General features: G+C 45.6%; 1 protein-coding gene across 1 annotated transcript in view; it reads right to left on the bottom strand.

The window, feature by feature from the left end:
* COL28A1 (collagen type XXVIII alpha 1 chain) overlaps positions 1-22,397 on the bottom strand; it is a 621,255-nt gene that overhangs the window by 139,961 nt on the left and 458,897 nt on the right. Inside the window, exons 25-26 of the mRNA XM_078663712.1 lie at positions 11,073-11,141; positions 9,411-9,479 (exon numbers count right to left, since the gene is read on the bottom strand). Of these exons, the coding sequence (XP_078519838.1) occupies positions 9,411-9,479; positions 11,073-11,141 (138 nt within the window). The remainder of the gene's footprint in view (positions 1-9,410; positions 9,480-11,072; positions 11,142-22,397) is intronic.

Genomic DNA, 22,397 nt, shown 5'->3' with positions numbered 1-22,397 from the left:
CAACCACAAAATATTGCCATGGAAGGAAGCATTGCAGTGTGGTTAAGAAATGATTCTACCATGACTGACCTGTAGCTAAATGTCTGACCCGAATGTTGCCACCCCAATTCATTTAGAGCTCTAGTGTTCCTCAGATATCATTACCCAGGACTCCATATTCTCCAGTCCCTTTCCCGTCTCAATCACATGATTCTGTAACTGAAGCAAGTAGTGATTTGGAGCTGCAGTGATTGCAGGCCACAGGTCTGAACAGGTGTGATAGTGCCTAAAAGTGTCAGTGACCCCTACTGAGTCAGCTCCTGAACTAAAAAGAATGTGACTCATGCACCATTAAAAGTCCTTTAAGTAGTCTAGATTTATTAATGCCGAAAGTCAAAGCAATATGAGCCAAACCATGAGATTAATTTCAGGTTGATTTCAACAGCTGCCTTCTACTTCTACTTGATTATCATCTTTTCTTCTTGGCAGAAGCTAGGGGTGGCTCCTCCACATGGGCGGAGGAGCGTCGCCCCACTGCTTTCTCGCAGTGCGAGAAGCAGAAACATAAAATGGCATTATGAATACCATTTTATGTTTCTGCTTCTCGCACTGCGATAAAAACAGAAGGGGGTTGGTTGGCTGGTTCTGCTCCAGGCAGGGGAGGAGCGGCTTGCCCACTGTTGTGGGCGCTGACTGTTTGGTCGGCCCTAGGGCTGACCAAACCAGTCATATGCACTCTCCCGTTTACTTCTGTAGGCTGCATGGAATAAACGGTCTCTCCATAGTCGTCTGTGGAGTCGGCGTGACAGCCAACCACATTGCTGCCATTGCAGCATTGTGATTGGCTTAGGAGAGAAGAGGGAGGCTGCCTGCTTTCCGCTTCCTGCCAGGTACATAAAACCGAACCCAGTATGAGCAACTTCCAAAAAGTCTATTAATTATTAATTACCTATAAACACTTTATTTTAGATAATTAATTTTAAGTATCAAAACCGTTTTGGAAGGGATTTTCCTCTCTTGAAGCACCTCTACTTACATCCACTACATTCATACTCGTTCACCCATAATTGTACACTCTTACAGGCACATGCATCAATGTTGGCTTTTGCGATTCCTTAATTGCGATTTTTAAGGAATCGCAATTAAGGAATCGCAAAAACCTATGCATGTAGAAATCGCTTAAAAAATAGCGATTTCTAAACATTCCATAATTGCGACTTGCAAATTGCGAATCGCAATTAAGGAATACCTCCCCATTCATTCCTATGGGCCTAGAGGCCCATAGGAATGAATGGGAAGACATTCTCAATTTGGGATTCTCAATTAGAGAATCGCAAATTAAGAATGCAATTTCAAGGGTGCCAGGGTGTCAAAAGGACACCCTGTTGCACCCCTGAAATTGATCTGTGCACAACATGAAACTTTGAAAAATGCAGAAAAGTGCATTTTTCAAAGTTTTTTCAAATTATCATGAAGTTGAACTTCTTGGTAATTTGCTACTCCTATTAGCGAAATCGCAAATTTTTTGACTTTGATGCATTGCATTTAAGGAATCTCAACATTGGATTCCTTAAATGCAATCGCAATTTAAGGAATCTCAATTTAGAGATTCCTTAAATTGAGATTTTTGCATTTGGGATGATGCATCCCAAATGCAAAAATACCGGTCGCAAAGGGGTAGATTCTGAGAATCTGCCTGTTTGCGACCGGTTTTTAGCTTGATGCATGTGGCTGATAATCCCTCAAATTCAAAGCATCATAGCATTACTTGAGTAAGTTGATCTATTTTAGTGGTAAAGGTGTCAAGGTAGGAAACTTCCAACAACGTGAACTCTACATTTCACTTGAAACGTGTATTTACATCCACCTTCTTGAGGACCCTCAGAGATCTCTTTTAAAAGTTAGCCAAATTGCTGTCAGAGAAGAGATCTATCTAGTCATCCTCCATATATTTCTTCTACCATTCAACTTCTACACTTTCAAATCTCAGTAGCTCATACAACTACTAGTTTGAGTCAGGATCTTCTTTTAAAATGAGTTAATGCATGATTTCACTGCTATTATTCAATGCACTCCATCAGTGAGCAAATACTTCATCAAGGCATGTTGGCTTGAGAATCCCTCTAAAGTACACATACTATGTTCCTCCACCACAGCTATCTGTTACGCATCTCTCTTGTAGCAGAAAAAAGCAATGGAGCCATTTACAAGGCCAATCATAAAGATTGCGACCAGTGATCATTGATCATTTATAAGGCGGAGCATTTAAGCAGATTTTGGTGATGTGAGAAGGGCCCTCAAAGGTGCTGAGAAGTATAGTTCTTTGACGAAGTGTGTCTTCAGTTTCTTCCTGATTAGAAGGTTCAGGTAGTCCCGATGTCTGCAGGGACATAATTACAGATCCTGGGCGCGCAGACAGAGAAGGCCTCTCTCATGTGGTTTTCATTTTTGCAGGTCTTTGCCTCCAGCTTGGAGGTGTCATTTGCATTTGAGACTGACATCAACCCTCTAATTGATGTATCTCTTTCATGTGCAACAGCTTCTCTTTGGTGAATCTACTACAAAACATGGGTCTGACTCACAATGATTTTACTGTGACTTGCTCTTGGTATACTCCTGGCTTACTCCAGGAATTCAGGAGTAAGTTAGGAGTATTACAAGGGTAAGGCATGCCTACAACACAGTAAGCTATTTGTGAATCAAGCCCAGTACATTTCCTCCTCGTAATAGTTCAAGAAAAGTATCTAATACATAAAATAGGCAACATTCATGTTTAGAGAAGGCTGTACAATTTGTTAGTCTAGTAAAATTAGAGAGCCAGATTCTGAAGCTCATTACTATGTCACAACATAATCAGGGGCTTGCCCCACAGAAGAAAGGGGGAATAAACCCTCCTCAGATTCCGCTCCCGAATTTTTCGGGTGTTATTGCAAAACCTACAATTCCCCAAACGACTACTCCACAGACAGTAGTATCTACAGCATTGCCCCTCATTCCAACTCCCACAGTAATGTCCGCTCCAAGCACACTAAACCCAACCACCACCGCAGTAACTACATCGAAACAAGGCAACATAGTGGCATCAACAACTACCTTGTCACAACCACCAGCGCCAAGAAAAACTGCACCTCCTAAAACTCCGGCACATAATCTCTTTTTTCAACCAACTCAAAGAAACACACTAAGAGGCCCCGGAGAGGCTAGAGCTCATTTAGAGCTACCGCCTGAGGCTGCACCATATGTAGCGGTCATGATCGGTGTACCAGAGCTAGCTCCCAACACAGTGGAACCTCCCTGGTCCTTAAAAAATAAAGTACATCATTGGTTACAGACAAATCGCCCCATGCCACCAAACTGCCATGGAAGGATTTCCTCATTGCGTAGGACTCCCTGGGTGGGCAAAGGTAGTAAACAGTCCCCAGGGGACTGCATCGTCATTACCTTTGAGGACTCCTGGGCGGCAGATTACATCAGCTCCTGGGACCAATCTAATGTAAACGGAGGAATTAGAATTAAGCCGCTGTCCTTTTTTTATCCATTAATTCAACCTAACAATAACAACTTCTTTGAGGACCCCGTCTTTCCCTGGGCCGAACTACCCCCCCGTCAGGCTACATTCCATGATAATAGACAATACGGAGCCCCCCGTTTCCGTGAGTACGAGAACCCCTGGCACATAGTAAGACCACGTCACCAGGGAGCGAATTGGGGGGAATGGGGACACCAACAGCAGAGGATGGTTCATAGAGAACCGCCCCGATGGGACCCCTGGTACAACATCCCACTAGCGAATAGATACAGTCCCTTAGAAATGGTCGATTGACCACCAAGGGATATGGAGCATATTAGCCCTACCCCACCACACTCCATCCCCCGAAGTGAGAATATGACACAGGCTCCAGTAACATTAATTCCAAAAGCCAATGTTCGAATTTTACCCCTCCTTTTTTGGAACGTGGCGGGTCTACGAACAAAGATCGAAGACCCTACGGCCCTGAACTTTTTAGAACAAGGAGAAATAATTTGTCTCAAAGAGACCTGGATAACAACAGAGCTTCATCTTCTGGGTTACAAAACGTATTCATCTTTAGCTATCCGCAGCATAACAGGTAGACCCAAAGGAGGGCTAACAATATATATTGCTAACACCCTTCCTCTCCTAAAAGTGTCCAACCTATTTACCGACTCTAATTGCCAGATATTATCCCTTTCCCTTCTAAACAAAGACATTATTATTCTAGTCAACTCGTATAATAACCTAGGTGAAAACGATTTTTTGACCTTCGTTAGTAATTTGCAGGAGAGACTAAGAAGTCTACTGCAGAGGGAGGACCACTGTAGAATGATTCACCTCCTATGGGGAGGCGACTTCAATCTTCACCCATGCCCCATGACAGACTCCCAACGCTGTGGGTTTGTGGACGAATACGAGGCTCCACTAGCCCACTTCGTCCACAATAAATCGGGAAATGCAATGAACAACATACTGTCCGATTTTGACTTAGTAATCACTAATCCCCCAAACTTGGAGAAAAATCTGTTTACCCCAACTTATGTGGGCAGAGGCCATCAAACAACAGTGGACTACATTCTGCTGCCTCCAGGACTTCTCCCGATGGCCAAAGCCCATCAAGTTATGGTTAACCTACTAAGCGATCACTCTGCATTAAAGATGGAACTCCACATGACAGAATCTAAATCCAAGGCCACTGACATAGTAAACGCTTTCACCCAAGATAGACTAGAATTAGTAAAACACAATGGTTTCTCTATAAAATGGGAAAAGATTTACCCGCATGAGCTTACAAAAAAGTTAGTGGACCAGGCATATCCAAATATAATTAAATGCCTGGATCCAGCGCTAAATCATGCAGAGGTACTGAACAATTTCATAGAAATCTTAGAAATAATTAAGGGACTGCTTACGGTGAAAACAACAAACAAACACCCCACCAAGAAAGGATGGTTTGACCACAATTGCACGAGAGCCTTATCTGATCTAAAATCTGCCCTTCACAACAAACCAAGAGACGCGGGCCTTATTCAACTCTTGAGACGGAAATACACTCAGGAACGTAAGTTAAGAGTACAACAACAGAAAGAGAAACTCTGGGAAGATCTAAACAAGAGCGCTCTCTCGAAAAACAGTAAGGCCTTTTGGAGAACGGTCAGATCCCCATATCTTACACATAACAATTCCCCTAAGATAGAGGTGGCCATAGATGAGGATACTTGGGTAGCCCACTTCGAAAACATCTTGAAAGACCAAGGGCGTGTAGATTGTCCATTGAATACTCATAACGAGGTACAATACCCAATCCCATTGTCCTTTGACATCTCCGAAATCTTGGTGGCTCTGGAAAAAAGTAAGACAGGAAAAGCTCCCGGCCCAGATGGCGTCCCAGTCGACCTTTTTAAATTTAACCAGGATCTCTGGGCGCCTATTCTAACAAGAGTATGTGTAGCTGCAGCTAGTGAGGGCGTATTAGATTCTTGGACTAGGTCAATCATGGTCCCCATTTTTAAGAAAGGGGACCACCAGGACGTGAAGTGCTACCGCCCCATTTCACTCCTGGACTCTCTCGGCAAAGTGGTGGGGAGGGTCATTTTGGAGAGACTTCAACAGTGGGCCGAGGAAAGAGGTATCATCTCGGACCTGCAATTCGGGTTCCGAGAAGGCCTTGGGAAGGTAGAGCAGGCACTTAACCTTAGTCTGATAATGGGCAAGTATATGCAGGCAAAGAAGAGCACGGTATACATGGTCTATGTGGACCTGTCTGCCGCGTTCGACTGCGTCTCGCACTCCAAACTTTGGACAGTCCTAAGACAAATGGACGTGGACCCCTCCCTGCTAGATTTTTTGAGAGAATTGTACTCAGGGGCTTCGGCGAGAGTCCGCTTCGGAAGGAACGGCGAGATGACGGCGTCATTTGGAGTGGAGCGGGGAGTCAGGCAGGGCTGCATCCTGGCCCCCTTCCTCTTCTCACTCTATACCAACGACTTGGAGGGGGAGATGTTAAGGGGGGCCCAGGACCTCCCAAAAGTAAAGCAGCGCCTGATCCCAGCACTGCTCTACGCGGATGACGCCGTCATTCTGGCTCGAACTCCGCGCGAACTCCAGAACTCACTAAACAGATACACGACCTTCATGAATAGCTTGGATCTCAAGGTCAACGTAAAAAAAACTTTGTCATGATCACGGGGGAAGGGGGGGGTGAAGAAAGGCACAAACAAGATCTACCTCGAAAACCAAGTCCTTGAGATCGCCACACAATACCCATACCTCGGGATCATGGTAGACGATAGGCTAACATGGAAACCGGCAGTGGAAACGAGATGCCATCTATTTAAGCGATCGATAGCGGCCCTGCAGACTTTCTCGCGGAGGCTGGGGAGGAGGGCCCCAGTAGAGTTGTTGAAAATCTACAACGCCAAGTGTCAGGCCATTGCCCTTTATGGAGCAGGAGTGTGGGGTCACACAGATGTTGGAGCCCTACAGATAATTGAAAACACATTCATAAGATTTCTTTTGGCCACTCCAAAGGGTACTTCAACTTACGCCTCCCACATGGAACTGGGAATTCCCTACCTGCAGGACCTTCTCAAAATTCAGCCATTGATGCTGTGGAGGCGTATTTGGTCATCCGACTTGAACACGCTAACGCAGACAATAGTGGCTGATATTATGTCACTTGATTATTCCCCCAGACTGAAGTGGCTTCGCTACATCAGAAACTTTCTCACCGATCTCGGACTTGAGAACTGTTACCTTCAACCCGAGACGATAGTCGGTCTGTCAAAAAAGGAGCTCAAGCAACTAGCTCTACAACACCTGGAAACATTGAGATTGACATCTGATGCTGCAAAACCTTCAGTTATTCACGCAAATATAGTCCAGATAACATATGGCATTCAACCATATTTAACTTTGCAGTCTAAAACATATGAGAGGATGCTGTTGACTAGGCTCAGACTGGACCTCTTTTTCAGACTGGTTGTTTTTCCAACGAATAAGGCCTGGGAATCAAGTTTACCCCCATGTCCCTGTGACGGGAAATCCACACAATCTAATATGCACGTGATTATGTTTTGTAAATTTTACCATCCCCTCAGAAAACGTTGGCTTCTCCCGATATGCAGGCGGTGGGGTCTTAGACAGTGCCGACCGGCATTTTATCGATTGCAATTTTTAGAGTCTGAAGAAGTGTGTTATGTAGTTTTAAACTTTTTAAAATGTATCATGAACCACAGAAAAAATCTTTAGAAACGTGTTTATGAAAAAATAACAACCCTCAAATGCAATATCTTTTATAATATCTCTGTTTATATTCATCGCATATTGCTTTTTATGAAATCTCTCTTTGTTTTACAAGCTGTACTCTCATGGATCCGTACTTCTGATTGTGTCTTTTATGGTTTTCTTTGCGATAAACCGAATAAAGAGTTGTTAAAAAAAAAAAAAATTGTTAGTCATTGGATGCAAAAATTGAGAAGTTTGCATCTGGGCAACACACTGTTCCCACTGCTTGTTACATACTTTCAACACGAACAGCCGTGCACAGATCATTAACTTTGTATCTATAATATACTGTCAGAACTAGGAACAGCAGGCAGTCGTTAGCTTCTATTTACTTGATAACAACCTCCCATTAGGACCCAGTGTTTACATATTCTGATAGCTACTGTGTAATGTGGGCCTCCGCCTCCAGGTACTGGCATTTCTGATAAATTCTCATTTAAGTGAAAACAAATATTGCAGTCAATCTTAGCCCACACGGTATCTTTCTCTGCTCACAAACAAGCCTTTCAGTGCAAATCTACAACGAGCAAACATTTTGCCTGTGAATCTAATCAACAAAAAGAAGCACACATAATCAGTCAAATTTGTAGGTGGTAGACTCAAACAATCAAATGTATTTATAACACAGGTGATACGGGCATTGGAACCTGTTTCCTAAAGTGGTGTTCTAAATGTTGTTTATTATCTTCAAGCACACTTTGCAATCTGGTATCATCTAGTGCACATACCAGAGCCCATATTAGATATTGTGAAGCTGGAAGGAATTGAAGCAGTGCACTTCACCGGAAGTAAAAATCCACAGGCAAATAATACTGCGGACGTAACTTCACAGGCGGTGAGGCTTATTGAGTGTGGATTTGCCCCAAAACCAAACAAACCATGGGGCAGATTTATGAGGCCCTTGCGCCTCTTTGCGCTGCAATTGCGTCACTTTATTTGACACAACGGCGGCGCAAACAATGCGCCCTATTTACAACGTGACGCATCTAGGAGATGCGTCACGTTGTAAAGCCCTGCGCCATAAGGAGGCGTTCCTGCGTAGGGGGGGGGGGCGTTCCTGCGCAGGAACGCCTCCTGAAAGTGGCTGAGTGAAATCTATAAGATTTCACTCAGTCACTTTCAGGCCAATGCTGCGTCAAAACCTTGCGCCTGCTTCAAGCAGGTGTAGGTCTGACGTAGCATTGTGAAGATGGGGCACCACAAGCAAGGCACCCCCGAGCCTTGCTGGAGCTGCGTCGCGCTTGCGACGCAACTCCAGCAATGCGCCAACTTTACGGCACAGATGCGTCACGCATCTGTGCCGTTTTTCCCCCATGGTGCGCCGCATTATAAATGCGCGCACCATGGGTGGCGGAGCTGTGGCGCACTGTGGCGCACATTAACTGGCGCATCCCTGAGGATGCGCCAGTTAACATAAATCTGCCCCCATGCCCGCTGACCCCCCCGCAGTGGAACCCACAGTGGATTCGTGTGCCAATGGAAGAAGAAAATGAAAACACGGGTACACATTTACAAGCCTCTTGCGCCACTTTTACGACATTTTTAACATGGAAAAAGTGACGCAAAAGTGGCGCAAGGGGCTGGTAAATCTGCTCCACGGAGACTAACACAACCATTTGCTGGTGTTATGTTGGGTATTGCTGTGAGTTAGGAGTGGGTTTGTTTCCTTTGGTTGGGTATGGGTAGAAGAGGCAAGAAGCTCACTTTATAATAACACGTGCAGGGTTTCTGTTATACTGTGCAGGTTTTCTATTTTCTGTGAGGGGTGTCCAAATAAGGCCTCCCTGCATATGTTTTTTTACGCAAATATTTTAATTGAAAAAAACCTTAGGGGCATGAAACTTTCAGTAATTCAATGTAAAACATGATACATAATGTTTTAGTAATTATAAACATGATCAATGGAGCGATTCTACGTCATACATGTTTTTAATTAAAGCCTTAAGACTTGACATGAACTCTAGCAAAGCAGGATCAGTTAATGCATGAAAGGCTTCTGAAACATCATAGTCCCAGGTAGTCTGAAATCTGCCTGTTACTATTACAATTTCTCAACATGTACTTTTTACTTTTCTGCATTAGTAATACATTCTTTAACCCTCATACCAAAAGATAAATATAAAAATATTACCTTTAAACCAGGCAAACCTATCCCTCGTGGCCCGGGGGCTCCGGGCGGACCTCTAATTCCAGGCTGACCCTGAAGGAACACACAAACGCACTATTATTTGACTATTTTCATAAACCAATAAGGTATGGATATGTCTATATGGTTTTCATGAAGGTACTTACACAGAACACCAAATTAATCTAACAAGGCTAATTGAAGAACTGTATGCAGTTTTTAATCCTTATTATTTTAGTGTTGTCCTATAACATTTACAGTGACATTGGCTGAAGCTGATAACAATTCTGATAATAATAGAAATGAACTGGCGTCTTCTGGTTATTCAAAAAATTACTCATAATAATGGATGGAGCTGCCTGATACAAAGTTATAATAACCATTCCTATTAATGGCAATAACTGCAAGTTCATTACTTTTGTTTTTAAACTGGAACCAATACCATTCCAAACCAAAGCTTTGTAACGAGGCAAATCCAGGGACAAGTGCCATTTTCTACGTTTACTGACAAAAAAGGCACTCAGTTGTTCCTAGGAGAAGAGTAATACGGTCAAGGAAGGAAGAAGGTGATCTTTTTTCCAACAGCCTGTGGGTGAAGTGCAAGTGACCTCACAGAACGCTTTGTAGTCCTAGATCGTGATACAGAACCTAATCTCTGGCGATCATAGGCTACCCACTGGTTTTATTTATAGTATGGGAACCACCAGAATAAATTGCTCTCCGGTATCCCTTGCTATATTTTAACACACCCACCTACACTATTCACTTCTTACCTGGCCCCTCACTTGCACTTCACCCACAGGCTGTTGGAAAAAAGATCTCCGATAAAGAGCCCCTCCTAGAGGTGAGCCCGTTGGACATTGCACCGCCTGTCCAACGAGGAGCAACGGCCGATGATGAAGCATGACACTTGCAAGAGTGTGTGAGGCCATTCATTCCAACTAATGGGATGCCCAGGGTAGCCCTCCACTGAGCACTACCCTCTTATCAACCTTCTTCCTTCCTTGACCGTATTACTCTTCTCCTAGGAACAACTGAGTCCCTTTTTTGTCAGTCATTGCTACTTGGGGCTCCGACTCAGGTTGGACTCAGGTTGGACCTTCCATTCTATTTTCCTGGAATGGTAAATTGAGCCTTAGGATCAACACTTGATCCAATCCTTTTACCCCTTCTTTGCTACACATTTTCTACGTTTACACAATAAAAAATAACAAAGATAATAATAAACTATATCCACTTTTTTATTGATAGAGATACAGGGAAGTTAAGGAGAAAGGCGTGCCCCCATTTAACTTTTGGCTTTGGTATTGAAATGTGCGGTGGGACCAACCCTGCACTATGTAATTGAGCGATATCTCCATAACATAAATAATACAATTTTATTCAATCCGATGTGCTTTTTCGCATTAGCCCTGAAACATCATGCAGTTATTCTGAGACAAATCTGCTTAGAATAAACCATCCTTGCTTTCAGTAGACCAGGTAGTGTCCCACCTCCTCCATTTTCAAGATTACTAAATTGTGCTTAACTGGGATTTATTGATCATGTTCCATGAATTGATCCATCACAGCTTTCTGCCAGACCTCTTTGATCCACAGGTTTGGAAAACTACAGCTAAGACCATTGGCTGAACAGAGAAACAATATGCTAAAATCAGAGTACTGTACCTTTGGTCCTAGATCCCCTGTTCCTACGGCCCCCTGTGGCCCTGCAGGTCCTGGCAATCCTGGTGGTCCCTAAACCCAAAGGAAATTGAATGCAGTCAGTGGCTTGCTCAACCCAGCAGTGAGAGAAGCGTGGAACACATCATTTTAAGCTTGACACGTCTCTGTCTCATACAAATTTCCTTTTGTGCAACAGTCTGCAATAAATCTACAGTTAAGCACAAGCATTGATTAATTAATCACTCACACACATCACGTTTTACGCCTTTGCTAGTGTTCTCGTTGTTTCCATTTGAAAGAAACAGACTTTAAAACGATGGAATAATTGACAGAATCCTCTAATATTGTTAATTCCATTGAAGTCTAGTGAAAACGCTGCTCTAGGAGGAGATATGTTGCTAAAATTACCGTAACAAAATCCATCCACTCACTGTAATATTCTTAATGTAATTGTATGTGCTAGCACCAGAAGGTATGGAGTGAAATTACTTAACTTGTGAGTAAACATATTTAAGTATTGGATTTCCTTACCAGACGTTCAAGTTAGGAAGTTACAGGGCTGGATTACAAATATTGTGGGCTCCACTAATAGCAGCAGATACTGAGGGATTCCCTGAACCTGTTCCAAGTTCACGACTGTGCAGGATTGCGAAAGTGCACTGGACAATAGTGCTTGCAGCAACAACGCAGAGCAGCCCGCTGTCAATGACATAGCAGCGGTCCAATGCATCACACTTTTGCCCATGTGCCCCGCCCTATGAGGTGGGAACACGAGGATAAGTGCATTATTTGACCTCGCCTCACTCATCTTTTAGCTGTCTGCTGGCATGTTCTAAGAGAAGGTGATACAATAACAACCCAACTCTTCAGTGACAGATGAGAGTGCAATAAGTGCAGGTGACTCAGAGCAGGTTTAAGGTGTCTGGCGTTCTCTTTTGTGCAATGCTGGGCCCAAAAAACATTTCTTCCATGCAGCCATTATAGGGTCGCCTCATTAAACACAATCAAAGGCTTCATAGAACATGTGGAGGGATGCAAGGTTCTGTCAAAATGTTAAACTACACTTCCACAGAAACCAAAGTCAATTCCTTAGCCGCCATTGCTTTATGAGCAATTGTTGTGAAAGAAGAGACCTCTCCCAACGCTGAGCCAGAGGGGTAGGAAATTCCCCATATGGTTCTGATGAAGTCTTTGGGCAACTGGTATCATTCCAGTTGAAGTAAATGCCAGCGTTCATAGTTTAAGGTAACAGGAGAAGATCCGCTTTTGAGCCATCATCCTCTCCTTCATATCCAAAGCATCTGAATCCTTGCCACAAATCTTTTCCAAAAAGGTAAAACTCTGGGGCATTGAAGACGCTCACATAATATTTGTTAGAAATAGGATTCGCTGCATGGCTGAGGTATGCACTAAGGCCAGGCAGGGACCACCACACAGGTTTACAAAACTAGACCATTATATTCTGGACAAAACAAGACCAAAACGACAACAATCCAACGTATGGAAGTTGAGATATTGAATTTTAAAAGAATAAATGCAGTAAAGCGCTAAGAAGCAAGTAAGCTAAAATGTTTACTTTATGTCATGCTGGACTTGGACAAAGTTAAAGTTCATGCTGAACGCAATAAAGCGCCGGTCAGCTACAGGACCCATGCAGGCCCAAGTGAACAAAGTACCTTTCCTGGTCGCAAACAGCGAGATGCACTGATGTCGAGGCCTGCAGGTGCAGGATGCTTCGATCTTCTCCACGCAGTGAAGGTGATGTGTCAGGTCAGAAGATGAGTACCGAGGTCAAGAGGCATCGAAGATTGTGCCAGATTCTGCCATAAAGTCGAGGAGATGCATCGATCTCACTAAGCTGCAGCAGCTGCAATAAAGTGCTGATTCCAGTGCGATGGGCCGTTTTTTCTCGCGCAACAAGGTTGATGCATCCGGTTCTGGTACACGTAAACAGGAGATGTGTTGAAATCCATGTTACAAGTGTTTTGGCCACTTCCAGTGAGCCATGCAAAAAGAACACTTGATGGACAGAATGCAGAACAATATCATGCATTCACCCCAGTACGGAGATCTGGGCCTAAATCCATTGGTGTTTTGCTCACCATGCCATTCCTCTTTGGACCCAGCCATATGCAAATCAGTGATGACCCTGCACCCAATGGGAACAGTCCAGCCTGAACTGCCAGGTCAGGTCCTCCCTGGACTGCAAACAAGCATCCTAGGACCGGTTTCGGGCTTTCAGCCCCCATCAGCCAGGTAGGCTTTACTCCAGTGGCATGGAGAGCACGGTACCCGCGTCTGGGCATACCCGTCCCAATCGGGTGAAAAATGTAAAAAGATGGACAGAATACAGTACATTGTCACACATTCACCCCAGTACAGAGATCTGGGCCTAAATCCAACGTTTGTTTGGCCACCATGCCATTCCAGTTTGTTTGCTTAGCACTTATCACCCTAAGTGGGATGGGTATGCCCAGACATGGGTCTCTTGCTCACTGTACCACTGGATTCAATGCAAGCCTGGCTGATGAAGGGTAATACCCAGAAACTGGTCCCAGGATGCTTGTTTCCGGTCCAAGGAGGAGCTGGCTTCCAGTTCGGCCTGGAATGTTCCCATGAGGCACAGGGTCAAGACTAATTTGCATATGGGTGGGTCTAAATTGCAGTGGCATGGTGAGCAAAAGAACGATGGATTTAACCCAGATCTCTTGTCTGGGGGTGAATGTATGATTTATTCAGCATTCCTGCCATCATTTCTTTGCGTAATACTTTTCACCCTAAGTGGGATGGGTATGCCCAGACATGGGTCCTTTGCTCACTTTGCCACTGGATTCAAGCTAGCCTGGCTGATGAAGGGAAATACCCAGAAACCAGTCCCAGAATGCGTGTTTCCGGTCCAAGGAGGACCTGGCTTCGCAGTTCGTTCTGGACTGTTCCCATGATGCACACGGTCAAGACTGATTTGAATATGGCTGGGTCTAAACTGGGGTGGCATGGTGAGCAAAAGAATTATGGATTTAACCCAGATCTCTTGTCAAGGGGTGAATGTATCATTTATTCAGCATTCCGTCCATCATTTGTTTGCGTAACACTTTTCACCCTAAGTGGGATGGGTATGCCCAGATGTGAGTCCCTTGCTCACTGTGCCACTGGATTCAAGCTAGCCTGGCTGATGAAGGGTAATACCCCTAAACCGGTCCCATAATGCTTATTCCCGGTCCAATGAGGACCTGGCTTGGCAGTTCAGTCTGGACTATTCCCATGAGGCACAGGGTCAAGACTGATTTGTATATGGCTGGGTCTAAACTGGGGTAACATGGTGAGCAAAAGAACGATGGATTTAACCCAGATCTTTTGTCTGGGAGTGAATGTATGATTTATTCAGCATACTGTTATCATTTGTTTGTGTAGCACTTTTCACCCTAAGTGGGATGGGTATGCCCAGACGTGGCTCCCTTGCTCACTGTGCCACTGGATTCAAGCTAGCCTGGCTGATGAAGGGTAATACCCAAAAACCGGTCCTAGGATGCTTGTTTCCGGTTCAAGGAGGACCTGGCTTGGCAGTTCGGTCTTGACTGTTCCCATGACACACTGGGTCAAAACTGATTTGCATATTGCTGGGTCTAAACTGGGGTGGCATGGTGAGCAAAAGAACTATGGATTTAACCAGATCTCTTGCCTGGGGGTGAAGTATGATTTATTCAGCATTCCGTCCATCAATTGTTTGCGTAGCACATTTCACCCCAAGTGGGATTGTTATGCCCAGACGTGGGTCCCTTGCTCACTGTGCCACTGGATTCAAGCTAGCCTGGCTGATGAAGGGTAATATCCAGAAACTGGTCCCAGAATGTGTGTTTCCGGTTAAAGGAGTACCTGGCTTGGCAGTTTGGTCTGGACTGTTCCCATGAGGCACAAGGTCAAGACAGATTTGCTTATGGCTGTGTCTAAACTAGGGTGGCATGGTGAGCAAAAGAATGATGGATTTAACCCAGATCTCTTGTCTGGGGTGAATGTATGATTTATTCAGCATTCCGTCCATCATTTGTTTGAGGGATAGGTATGCCCAGACGAGGGTCCCTTGCTCACTGTGCCACTGAATTCAAGCAAGCCTGGCTGATGAAGGGTAATACCCAGAGACTGGTCCCAGGATGCTTGTTTCCGGTCCAAGGAGGACCTGGCTTGGCAGTTCAGTCTGGACTGTTCCCATGAGGCACAGGGTTAAGACTGATTTGATTATGGCTGGGTCTAAATCATAGTGGCATGGTGAGCAAAAAAACTATGGATTTAACCCAGATCTCTTGTCGGGGGTGAATGCATGATTTATTCAGCATTCCGTCCATCATTTCTTTGTGTAGCACTTTTCACCCTAAGTGGGATTGGTATGCCCAGATGTGGGTCCCTTCCTAACTGGGCCACTGGATTCAAGCCAACCTGGCTGACGAGGAGGGCAATACCCAGAAACCGGTCCCAGGATGCTTGTTTCCGGTCCAAGGAGGACCTGGCTCGCAGTTTATTCTGGACTGTTCCCATGAGGCACAGGGTCAAGACTGATTTGAATATGGCTGGGTCTAAACTGGGGTGGCATGGTGAGCAAAAGAACAATGGATTTAACCCAGATCTCTTGTCTGGGGGTGAATGTATGATTTATTCAGCATTCCCTCCATCATTTTTTTGTGGGATGTATATGCCCAGACATGGGTCCCTTGCTCACTGTGCCACTGGATATAAGGCAGTCTGGCTGATGAAGGGTAATACCCAGAAACCGGACCCAGGATGCTTGTTTCTGGTCCAAGGAGGACCTGGCTTGGCAGATCGGTGTGTACTGTTCTCATGAGGCACAGGGTTAAGACTGATTTGAATATGGCTGGGTCTAAACTGGGGTAACATGGTGAGCCAAAGAACGATGGATTTAACCAGATCTCTTGTCTGGGGGTGAATGTATCATTTATTCAGCATTCCGTCCATCATTTGTTTGCGTAGCACTTTTCACCCCAAGTGGGATTGTTATGCCAGGACGTGGGTCACTTGCTCACTGTGCCATTGGATTCAAGCCAACCTGGCTGACGAGGGGGGTAATACCCAGAATCCGGTCACAGGATGCTTGTTTCCGGTCCAAGGAGGACCTGGCTTGGCAGTTCAGTCTGGACTGTTCCCATGAGGCACAGGGTCAAGACTGATTTGCATATGGCTGGGTCTAAATCGTAGTGGCATGGTGAGCAGAGCAAAAAAACAATGGATTTAACCCAGATCTCTTGTCTGGGGTGATGGTATGATTTATTCAGCATTCCGTCCATCATTTCTTTGTGTTGCACCTTTCACCCTAAGTGGGATGGGTATGCCCAGACGTGGGTCCCTTGCTCACTGTGCCACTGGATTCAAGCCAACCTGGCTGACGAGGGGGGTAATACCCAGAAACCGGTCCCAGGTTGCTTGTTTCCGGTCCAAGGAGGACCTGGCTCGGCAGTTCGTTCTGGACTGTTCCCATGAGGCATAGGGTCAAGACTGATTTGATTATGGCTGGGTCTAAACTGGGGTGGCATGGTGAGCAAAAGAATAATGGATTTAACCCGGATCTCTTGTCTGGGGGTGAATGTATGATTTATTCAGCATTCCGTCCATCATTTCTTTGTGTAGCACTTTTCACCCTGAGTGGGATGGGTATGCCCAGACGTGGGTCCCTTGCTCACTGTGCCACTGAATTCAAGCCAACCTGGCTGACGAGGGGGCTAATACCCAGAAACCGGTCCCAGGATGCTTGTTTTGGTCCAACGAGGACCTGGCTCGGCAGTTCGTTCTGGACTGTTCCCATGAGGCACAGGGTCAAGACTGATTTGATTATGGCTGGGTCTAAACTGGGGTGGCATGGTGAGCAAAAGAACAATGGATTTAACCCGGATCTCTTGTCTGGGGGTGAATGTATTATTTATTCAGCATTCCCTCCATCATTTTTTTGTGGGATGTATATGCCCAGACATGGGTCACTTGCTCACTGTGCCACTGGATTTAAGGTAGCCTGGCTAATGAAGGGTAATACCCAGAAACCGGTCCCAGGATGCTTGTTTCTGGTCCAAGGAGGACCTGGCTTGGCAGTTCGGTCTGTACTGTTCCCATGAGGCACAGGGTCAAGACTGATTTGAATATGGCTGGGTCTAAACTGGGGTGGCATGGTGAGCAAAAGAATGATGGATTTAACCCAGATCTCTTGTCTGGGGGTGAATGTATGATTTATTCAACATTCCATCCAATATTTTTTTGCGTAGTACTTTTTACCCTAAGTGGGATGGGTATGCCCAGACGTGGGTCCCTTGCTCACTGTGACACTGGATTCAAGCTAGCCTTGCTGATGAAGGGTAATACCCAGAAAACTGTCCCAGAATGCTTGTTTCCGGTCCAAGGAGGACCTGGCTTGGCAGTTTGGTCTGGACTGTTCCCATGAGGCACAGGGTCAAGACTGATTTGTATATGGCTGGGTATAAACTGGGGTGGCATGGTGAGCAAAAGAACAATGGATTTAACCCAGATCTCTTGTTTGGGAGTGAATGTATGATTTATTCATCATTCCATTATCATTTGTTTGTGTAGCACTTTTCACCCTAAGGTGGATGGGTATGCCCAGACAGGGTCTCTTGCTCTCTGTGCCACTGGATTCAAGCTAGCTTAGCTGATGAAGGGTAATACCTAGAAACCGGTCCCAGGATGCTTGTTTCCGGTCCAAGGAGGACCTGACTTGGCAGTTCATTCTGGACTGTTCCCATGAGGCACAGGGTCAAGACTGATTTGCATATGGCTGGGTCTAAACTGGGTTGCCATGGTGAGCAAAAGAATTATGGATTTAACCCATATCTCTTGTCTGGGGATGAATGTATGATTTATTCAGCATTCCGTCGATCACTTGTTTGCGTAGCACTTTTCACCCTAAGTGGGATGGGTATGCCCAGACAGGGTTCTCTTGCTCTCTGTGTCACTGGATTCAAGCTAGCTTGGCTGATGAAGGGTAATACCCAGAAACCAGTCCCAGGATGCTTGTTTCCGGTCCAAGGAGGACCTGGCTTGGCAGTTCATTCTGGACTGTTCCCATTAGGCACAGGGTCAAAACTGATTTACATATGGCTGGGTCTAAACTGGGGTGGCATGGTGAGCAAAGAACGATGGATTTAACCCAGATCTCTTGTCTGGGGATGAATGTATGATTTATTCAGCATTCCGTCCATCATTTGTTTCCGTAGCACTTTTCACCCTAAGTGGGATGGGTATGCCCAGACGTGGGTCCCTTGTTCACTGTGCCACTGGATTCAAGCTATCCTGGCTGATGAAGGGTAATACCCGGAAACCGGTCCCAGGATGCTTGTTTCTGGTCCAAGGAGGACCTGACTTGGCAGTTCATACTGGACTGCTCCAATGAGGCACAGGGCCAAGACTGATTTGCATATGGCTAAGTCTAAACTGGGGTGGCATGGTGAGCAGAAGAACAATGGATTTAACCCAGATCTCTTGTCTGGGGGTGAATGTATGATTTATTCAGCATTCCGTCCATTTTTTTGCAGAATGTGTATGCCCAGACGTGGGTCCCTTGCTCACTGTGCCACTGGATTTAAGCTAGACTGGCTGATGAAGAGTAATGCCCAGAAACTGGTCCCAGGATGCTTGTTTCCAGTCCAAGGAGGACCTGGCTTGGCAGTTCAGTCTTGACTGTTCCCATGAGGCACAGGGTCAAGAGTGATTTGTATATGGCTGGGTCTAAGCTGGGGTGACATGGTGAGCAAAAGAATGATGGATTTAACCCAGATCTCTTGTCTGGGAGTGAATGTATGATTTATTGAGCATTCCGTCAATCATTTGTTTGTTAAGCACGTTTCACCCTAAGTGGGATGGGTATGCCCAGAAGCTGGTCTCTTGCTGGTCTCTTGCTCACTGTGCCACTGGATTCAAGCTAGCCTGGCTGATGAAGGGTAATACCCAGAAACCAGTCCCAGAATGCTTGTTTCCAGTCCAAGGAGGACCTGGCTTGGCAGTTCAGTCTGGACTGTTCCCATGAAGCACAGGGTCAAGACTGATTTGCATATGGCTGGGTCTAAACTGGGGTGGCATGGTGAGCAAAAGAATGATGGATTTAACCCAGATCACTTGTCTGGGGTGAATGTATGATTTATTCGGCATTCCGTCCATCATTTGTTTGCGTAGCCTTTCCAGTGAGCCAGGCACAGGAGAACGGGCAGGTATTGTGAGTTCTTTGAGTCTGAAGCAATAGGAGGCAAGCCAGCACGCCACTGGAGATCACTTGGATGGAAGACAGAGTCCAGCTCTCCTTCAGCAGAGTCAGAGAGCAGCAGGCAACAGGGCAACAAACAGACAAGTAGGCTTTCCAGATCAGCATCCCAGTGGAGTCCTTTAAGCAGCAGAGCAGTTTTTCTGGCAGATCTTCGGCTACAAGTCCAATAGTGTCTGTTTTTATGGGGTTAAAGACCCAGTACTTATACCCAAAAGTGCCTTTGATGTGGGAGTGACTTCAAAGCAGCTTTCTGAAGTGCACATGTATCTCTTTCAACCTAGTCCTTTCTTCCAGGCTATCTGTGGCGGGTAATCAGTCCTGTGTGTGGGGACAGGACACAGCATATTCAAGTGAAGTGGTAGCCTCTCCCTTCCATACTGCAAGGCATCAGATGCAGATATATGCAGATGGGTATTCAGACTCACCTATCCTTTCTGTGTGTGGTTGTCTAGAGGTAATGTACAAAGTTCAGACGTGTATTGGAGACAGGCTGCAAAGCACACAGAGTTATAAGCACAGAGAAATTTGATTGAAAGGCCACTCCTGTGGCAGAAGAAGTTCTGCATGCCCACTGGTAGTATTTAATTTAAAGGCCATGGGTATATGGTATACCACTTTACTAGGGACTTACAAGTTAATCAAATATACCAAAAAGGTGTCAACCAAATATACCATGTTTAAAGGAAAGAGCACATGCACTTTAGCACAGTGCGTAATTTGTAAAAACAAAATTACAAAGTTCCAGGGCTCTAGTCAGCGACCACTTACACTTGCACTGCCCATTGCTGCTGTCAATTACAGTAACTGCAAAAACCACAGTTGATGGACAGAATGTAGAACAATGTCTTACATTCACCCCAGTACAAAGATCTGGGCCTAAATCCATCATTTTTTTGCACTCCACACCACCCTAGGTCAGACAATGGCTATATGCAAATCAGCCTTGACCCTGTGCCTCATGGGAACAGTCCAGCCCGAACTACCAAGCCATGTTTTTCCTAGACTGGAATCAAGCATCCAAGGACCAGTTTCTGGCTATCAGCCTTCTTCAGCCTGGATAGCTTGACTCCAGTGATGTGGAGAGCCTGGGACTCGCGTCTGAGCATACCCAGCCCACTTGGGGTGAAAATCGCAAAAACCACAGTTGATGGACAGAATGTAGAACAATGTCTTACGTTCGCCCCAGTACAAAGATCTGGGCCTAAATCCATCGTTTTTTTTGCACTCCACACCACCCTAGGTCAGACAACGGCTATATGCAAATCAGCCTTGACCCTGTGCCTCATGGGAACAGTCCAGCCCGAACTACCAAGCCATGTCTTTCCTAGACTGGAATCAAGCATCCAAGGACCGGTTTCTGGCTATCAGCCTTCTTCAGCCTGGATAGCTTGACTCCAGTGATGTGGAGAGCCTGGGGCTCACGTCTGAGCATACCCAGCCCACTCGGGGTGAACATTGCAAAAACCACAGTTGATGGACAGAATGTAGAACAATGTCTTACATTCACCCCAGTACAAAGATCTGGGACTAAATCCATCGTTTTTTTGCACTCCACACCACCCTAGGTCAGACAATGGCTATATGAAAATCAGCCTTGACCCTGTGCCTCATGGGAACAGTCCAGCCCAAACTACCAAGTCATGTCTTTCCTAGACTGGAATCAAGCATCCAAGGACCGGTTTCTGGCTATCAGCCTTCTTCAGCCTGGATAGCTTGACTCCAGTGATGTGGAGAGCCTGGGACTCACGTTTGAGCATACCCAGCCCACTCGGGGTGAAAATTGCAAAAACCACAGTTGATGGACAGAATGTAGAACAATGTCTTACATTCACCCCAGTACTAAGATCTGGGCCTAAATCCATCGATTTTTTGCACTCCACACCACCCTAGGTCAGACAATGGCTATATGCAAATCAGCCTTGACCCTGTGCCTCATGGGACCAGTCCAGCCCGAACTACCAAGTCATGTCTTTCCTAGACTGGAATCAAGCATCCAAGGACCGGTTTCTGGCTATCAGCCTTCTTCAGCCTGGATAGCTTGACTCCAGTGATGTGGAGAGCCTGGGACTCACGTCTGAGCATACCCAGCCCACTCCGGGTGAAAATTGCAAAAACCACAGTTGATGGACAGAATGTAGAACAATGTCTTACATTCACCCCAGTACTAAGATCTAGGCCTAAATCCATCGTTTTTTTGCACTCCACACCACCCTAGGTCAGACAATGGCTATATGCAAATCAGCCTTGACCCTGTGCCTCATGGGAACAGTCCAGCCCGAACTACCAAGCCATGTCTTTCCTAGACTGGAATCAAGCATCCAAGGACCGGTTTCTGGCTGTTCCCATGAGGCACATGGTCAGACTGATTTGCATATAGCCATGTCTGAACTGGGGAGGCAGAGTGGGCTACCGAACGGTGATGGATTAAACCTAGATCTTTTGACTGGGTGTGAGTGTTTGATTGATTCAGATGCTCCGTCCATCACCACCCCCTTTTGTACCGCTTTTGGCTGCCATAAGTGTGGCAGGGTATGCTCAGACGTGAGTCCCTTGCTCACTTTGCCACTGGATTCAAGCAAGCTGGGCTGAAGACGGCTGGAATGCCAGAAACCGGTCCTCGGAAGCATGTTTCCGGTCCAGGGAAGACATGGCTTGGCAGTTCGGGCTGGACTGTTCCCATGAGGCACAGGGTCAGACTGATTTGCATATAGCCATGTCTGAACTGGGGTGGCAGAGTGGGCTAAAGAACGGTGATGGATTAAACCCAGTTCTTTTGACTGGGTGTGAGTGTTTGATTGATTCAGATGCTCCGTCCATCACCACCCCCTTTTTTACCGTCAATTACAGTAACAGCATAACTAATAAGTCACACTCCTACAAGTGTGACAATTCTGACAATTCCAGGGCCCCAAAGATAAAAAAATGGCTTCGGAAGCAGGTACTAGCCATTCTTAATGTATATTGAATTGAGCTTATCTCTGAATTAAAAAAACAGAGCCACAATGTGGCAGACTGTCATAGGTACCAGTGCTGACACTTAAGTGCTGGTGCTGAGCAGT

This window comes from Lissotriton helveticus, chromosome 10, assembly GCF_964261635.1.
Source record: "Lissotriton helveticus chromosome 10, aLisHel1.1, whole genome shotgun sequence".
NCBI classification, from domain to species: domain Eukaryota; kingdom Metazoa; phylum Chordata; class Amphibia; order Caudata; family Salamandridae; genus Lissotriton; species Lissotriton helveticus.
The sequence above is the reverse complement of the archived record's forward strand: the minus strand, read 5'-3'. Positions and strand labels throughout refer to the sequence as shown.